The sequence below is a fragment of the Dermacentor andersoni genome, chromosome 11 (genome assembly GCF_023375885.2).
Source record: "Dermacentor andersoni chromosome 11, qqDerAnde1_hic_scaffold, whole genome shotgun sequence".
NCBI classification, from domain to species: domain Eukaryota; kingdom Metazoa; phylum Arthropoda; class Arachnida; order Ixodida; family Ixodidae; genus Dermacentor; species Dermacentor andersoni.
In genome coordinates, this window is record NC_092824.1 from 34,580,218 (window position 1) to 34,586,424 (window position 6,207).

Genomic DNA, 6,207 nt, shown 5'->3' on the forward strand with positions numbered 1-6,207 from the left:
ACTTGGAACGGCGGGAAACGGCGGACGCGAGGCGAGCGAACACGATATCACACCCTTTCCCTCCTCCACAGGGAGGGGACGCCTGTGATTGGTTTGCGCATTGCGCTGCGTCTACTTCTTCATACATATAAAACCCGGCCTAAAATGGCTGAATCACTTAGCGTGGTGGTCTTGATACCCGATGGTTGGTGGTTCGAATCCGCAGCCCGACAAGCAGTCTTTATTTTCGTGCGGCTTGAGTTTTAAAAGCGGAGCTGTTAAAGCTTTAATTCGGTCATGGAGCGTTACTAGAAAACTCAACAAAGCTGTCCACCGCCTCGTGTTGCCTAGCAACCACCTGTGAGAGCACGAACAGACAGACAGACAGACAGACAGACAGGCAGACAGACAAAGAACTTTACCAATGGTCCTGAGGAACCGCGTTAGGGTACCTCACTTTTGAGGGAGTCCCCCTAGCCGTCGCGGGCCGCACCCACGTCGGGGTCGGAAGATCGTGGTCCTCCGCCCCATCGCAGGCCCTCTAGACAGCCCGTAGTTGCTCTGAGAGGTCGCCGTTCTTAAGGGCTGCCTCCCAGTCGGTTAGAGTGGTTAGCGATGAGCTGCGTAACGCAAGGCATTGCCAGAGCATATGGGATAAGGAGCAGTACGCCTCCCCACAGTCTGGACAGTGGAGTTCTACATTAGGTGCGAAGTGACTGAATCGGCCCCTGGAGCAGAATGACCCCGTTTGAAGCATGCGAAACGCCGACGATTGTGGTCAATTAAGTTTACCGAGCTACGTGACCTCCTCGCACCCCACGCGCATAGGGCCGAGTCGTGACGTCACATGGGAGTAAAAGCGCGGAACAGCTGGCATGGCGATACACCTCTCGCCTCTTCTACCCCGTGCAGACGTGGTGCTGCCATGCGAAGACTGAAGAAAGTCCGGATGCCCGAAGAAGAAGCAGCTTACCAGGAAGAGAGCCGTACTTCCAAGGGAGAAGCGATCGATGCGTCGCCGCCAAGATGATCCGGAACACCGCGCCGAAGCTGAGGCTGAGTAGAGGCGAGAGTCGAGGATCACGAGTTTCAGTCCAGGGAACGCGCGAGTCGGCGCCTGAACGCTCGACGTCGCTGAGAAAGCGATCTCGGCCTGCGACTGCTGGAAAATTTCCAGCGTCAAGCCCGCCGAGACAAGAACATAGCAAAACGAAGCATAACCTCGCAAAACCTAGAAACAACTTAGCCAAGCACACCACTACCTCGCAAAACCTAGAAACGACTTAGCCAAGCCTACCAACAACTTAGCAAAACCTAGCATAACGTCACAAAACCTACAACGAACTTAGGCAAGACACGTAAACTTAGGCAAGACACGTAAAAGCCATTTGTGACCAACTTTTTGAAACGGCAAATACTAATTCGGGAATAAAGAATTGCTAGATTCCCACAAGGCACCCATTTCGAAGCTCGAGATTCTTCATTGTGGTGAAAAGAATAATTGTTAATGTGATTTATAGACCACGAGCGTTTACTAATTTATTTATTTACCTGGCATTACGGAGTAGAGTTGAAGTAATAGGTGAGCGCTTTCTTTAATTCAATGGCGTCTGAGGTGGCAGCGCTGGCATTGAAGAGGTAGCTCTAGTCCTTAGTAGTCCCTGGAATCAAAGATTTTAAACAGATATTGGTGTGGCTTAACGGAATACGAACTTTGTATTGGTGATCGGTGCGGGATGACGCGTAGGATGGACGATGAAACAGGTGGTGTGTCTAAGGAGGGGGTTAGTGTAATATGCCTCGTCGAAAAGTCACATATTTAAGTTGAGACGAGGAGCTAATTCCTATAGGCCAATGTTTGCTTTCATTCTTGATGCACTAGAGTGATGACAGCAATTAGAAAATAAACTTAAGCGGACTGTTCAGTTCTGCTTATACTCAACGGTATCTGCAACAGTTGCCGGGTTTCGGTCCCAAATTAAGCACGTATCGAACAAAAGCAGTGAGCCGTGCAATAAGGAACTCAATAAAACGCCCACGAGGTCGCTGTTTCTCTAGACCCTTTGGTTTGGCATGCTATAAGCCCTTTTCTTTAATGTCCCGAAACTGTACACTAAATTATGAGGGACATTGTTTGCCGAGGGCATCAGTCACCGCCTATGAAATAGTACACGAATTTCTTTGCATTTCGGCCCCAGCTAAATGTGGCAGCCAAGGCTGGGAAGCCAACCAGCAACCTCGTGCTGAGTTATTTTGAGCTCGTTAGGTCTAAATGCGGGGCTCTCAATTTTGCTTGTATATTGCTCCGCGACTATCTTTTTCATCAAGAAGCATCAGTGCCCTGGGCAGACGTGTGCGCCAGCCAAATCTGACCACACACATGACCGTCCACTTGTTCACTTGCATGCGCAGTGTGTTGCGTTTTCGGCTCGTATCTCACATTTGGTCGCTTCTTTCCCTCCCCTTATTTCTCTTTTCTCGTGCAACCGTTCATTGAAAAATAAAGGACATCTAACGGAAATTTTCACTCGTCCACAGAACCTGCTTGGCGACAGACATACATTGGGCGCCGGACTAGTGACCGACCGCAAGGTAAGCTGGCCCCTCGCATCACCTGAGCAGGGGCGTCTCTGCTAGGCTAGGACAAACGACCTAAGTGCCACTCAATGCAATGCATTTCCCGCTAGAATAAGTATGTGCTTCTGACGTATAAAGTAGAGCGTGGCTCAGGATGACCCTCAGTGATCAAGAGGGACATGTGTCGAGGCTCATCTGTTATGCTTGTATGCGTGATAGTAAAGGGTAGCCTAAATTACTTCATGCATAGTGGTTACGGAAATTAGCTTCATTTCAGTTACTCTAGGTGGCTACTGTCACGTCCCATGCCCGGTACGACGGTAGCGTGAGCGGGTAACGCTGGCTGAACCAAGTGGCTGCGTTTTCAGCACGCGTAAGTAATCGTAAATAATTCTGTGAATGTAAAATTCTACCTTTGGCTTCGAGGACTGGATTGCTTGCAATGCTCCTGGTCTATAATTATTGGCGGTTTTCACTGCCATCTTCGCACCCACCGTCTTGCGGTACTAAGGCGTCCAGAAACTGTGTGGCCACGCGACAGGCGCGTTTTGATTCAAGCAACACATCGATAACCATGAATCGCGGTGATTTTAATTAAATAGGGGTGTGCGGTGCTTTGAGGTCATGGTGGCCGCCTTGTACCGGTGCTAGTGGTCCTACGCCCTCACGTGCACACGATCTCTACTGTACCAGGCCGGCAGTTTTCTGTTTCCGATGATCTTCCTCGCTTCTTGAACGATCTTTCAGTTCGTGCATCACTTGTTTCTTGTGTTCTGCCACTTACTTTTCTTTTGAGCTGCATGCTCAGTACTTGATGTTCCTCTGACGCTTTTTTACAGAACTGCCATGGCGGACCAGCCCTCAAGCAGCCGACAGCTCAGCACATCCCCCTCCAACATAGTTACGTTCCGCAGTTTCCGGACCTCGAGTTCTGAGTCCTCCGAGCATTCGAGGCGCCTGTGTCTCACCGCTTCCGCGGAAGGGGACGACGAAGTAGTTTTGTTCAGCGCCCAGGGGACCGTCAAACGCGAGCCTGGAGCCGAAGGCCTCACTCGCTCTCAGAACGAGGCGCTCGCCGCCGAAGGTGCCTCCAGTACTACGACGACTGAACAACCCCGACAAGGTGGCCCGTCTCCCGGTCGTCCCCAACACTCGTCTGGCGCCAGCCCGCGCAAAGGGGTTAAGGTGGCGGCTCTGAGCCGCTTGCGCCAGAAGGTTCACAGTGGGCCCGAAACCCAAGGTGCCGGGCACAGCGAGTACGAGCCCATCGATGCCACTGAGCTGGGACCCGAAACTGGCGCAACGCCCGAGGACCAGCCTCTTAAAGAACGCGCTCCCTCCCGCTTGTCCGACACCTCGGACGACTTCCATCCCTATGGGTCCCTGCATCACAGGTGGTTTGAAAAACCCAAATGTCGCATTTTTTTGCTGGCGATCATATGCCTTGTCTTCGTGACTGCCATCATTGCCATTGTTATCGCTGTCATGCACAGCCTGACTCCGACGCCGGCCACTCCAGTACCGCTGCCTCCGTGGCTTCCGTGGCGCAATCGTACGGATGACAACGGGCTCCCGCGCCTACTGCTGTGGGATCCACATGTGTCGCAAAATAATCCACTATCTCTGAGCGTAGATACCGACGCTGGAACCTGGAACGACACTATTCAGTGCGAGCTCGATGGACGCGATGTCGAAGTATGCGAGGTCACCAACGACCGGCGCCGCCTGGTGAGGAGTGATGCAGTCGTCTTTTATGCTGAGCTCTTGGACCAGTACGACATCCCCGCCCAACGTGCGGCTCCTCAGATGTGGGTATTCTGGGCGCGGGCCCATCTGCCGCCCATGGGAAAGGGAGGACGGTTCGTCAATTCATCCCTGTCTCTTCCACTGGTGACGAACTTGTTCAACTGGACTATGGGCCGCCGTGAAGACGCAGATGTTGTGATACCGTACAAGACGTGGCGTTGCGACGAGTCCGCAGACGAGCCAGTCTCGCCTTACCAGTCTCGCATTACCGAGCAGCCGCGAAGAGACGCCGCGTGGTTAGTGGATGACTGTGAGGAAAACCGGTTCGAAAGCGAAGTGCTCCACAGCACCGTCGATGGTGAGGGCTCCGTCTACATCCGCCTCTTTCCAGCTTGCGGAGCGTCCGAGTGCGGCTCTCCGGCGGAGTGCATCGGCTACATCGCCCAGCGGTATCACTTCCTAGTGGTCTCCCTGGAGCCTGTGTGCTTCCAGAGCGCGTACGAGCTCATCTATGACGCGTTCGATTACGATATCGTTCCCGTCGTCCTGACACCACCCGGTGCAACACTGGAAGTGCCAGAGCATTCAGTTGTGAGCTCGGCAGGGCTGCATGGTAAGGGGCAACTGGCCAAGTACCTGCGAACCTTGCTTGACGACCCTGAAAAATACAACAGCTACTTCGCATGGAAGCGCAACTGCTCCGTTGTAACTGCGGTCAACTTGCTTTGTCCCCTGTGTCACGCACTTTGGGAGACGCCGATGCGACGGCCGCCGCATCCGAACGTCTTGGAGTGGTGGACGCGCCGCACCAACTGCCGGGACGAGCCGCTCTTCGGCCTGGACTCCGAGTTCATGCAGGAGCTGTGAAACCGGGAGTTCGCATTGTGCTCGAGACTAACCTGTGCCTCTTCTGGCCCTTGTTTTTGTTCTCCTGGACAGTTTTTATTGTACTCTGGTAATTTATATGCGCTAGCCGTTGTACTTTTCGTGCAGGCGCTGCTATTTACGGCCCTCTGTTGATTCGCAATACACTTTTACACGTATTTCTGTGCAGAATAAACTTTTTAGCCCACAACTCCTCTCCGTCTTTTCTTGGCGTGCTGTTACAAACGCAACGCCGGTCATAGTTTGCCCGCAGCGCTATCATCATACAAGCATGCGAAACCAACAGTGACGTAACACAACTGATAGCGAATGTAGGACAGCGACGCGCTGTGATCGACACAGTTTACCATGCTGCTTGAATGCGAACATCGCCTTCGGTTGACTGGTAGTGGCTTCAGCCGTGGGCTCAACAGAGGCAGTTCGCGTGTGCGTTCTCTAGCAAATTCGTCGCTGTTCGCAGCCGGTGTTGACCAACCAGGCGGTCGCAGCACCAACGATATAGCATAGAGAAAGAAATTATACAAGAGGGGACACTCGGCGGAAACTGGCAACAGGAAATAGTCACGCTAGTATTAACGCTGATTGTGTGCTGCCGCGAGCATCGAAAAGACAGAGAACGTGAAATGAGGTTAACAGAAACTGTTTCATGTTTTTTTTTTTCATTCTTTCCCGGTAAAAGTAAAAATATCTGCGCTTAAATTAAAGTTTGCGGCTTAGTTCCGTTGCCTAGCGACAGGCGAATCGGCGAATGACGAGCCAGATGCATGCGTCAGACACATCGCCGAAGCGAGCGAGACCGGCTGCGCATCTGAGCGTTGGCCTTTTCGACGACCCGTCTGCCTGATTTTCTCATTTTTGATTTAGCCTAGTTTGGTGGGCTCCCGAAGAAGTCTTGCCTTGCTTCTAAACTTCGACATGGCACTATTGGACTACGGCAAGGTGAGAAATTTTGTTCGACAGTCTGTGACGCATTTCACACGATTAGGCTTATGGCACGGCACATATAGCTAGACTTGTGAC

The 6,207-nt window shown here is 52.3% G+C and overlaps 1 protein-coding gene across 1 annotated transcript; it reads left to right on the forward strand.

The window, feature by feature from the left end:
- The first annotated feature begins 2,500 nt into the window (after positions 1 to 2,500).
- LOC126517563 (alpha-(1,3)-fucosyltransferase 4-like) lies at positions 2,501 to 5,371 on the forward strand. Its single transcript, XM_050167318.3, has 2 exons — positions 2,501 to 2,571; positions 3,396 to 5,371. Exon 2 carries the CDS (start codon positions 3,403 to 3,405, stop codon positions 5,167 to 5,169), a length of 1,767 nt encoding a protein of 588 aa, XP_050023275.2. The 5' UTR covers positions 2,501 to 2,571; positions 3,396 to 3,402; the 3' UTR covers positions 5,170 to 5,371.
- Positions 5,372 to 6,207: the final 836 nt, after the last annotated feature.

Excerpts from the sequence above, each read along its gene's own strand:
- LOC126517563 (XM_050167318.3), top strand. The coding sequence starts at position 3,403 with ATGGCGGACCAGCCCTCAAGCAGCCGACAGCTCAGCACATCCCCCTCC.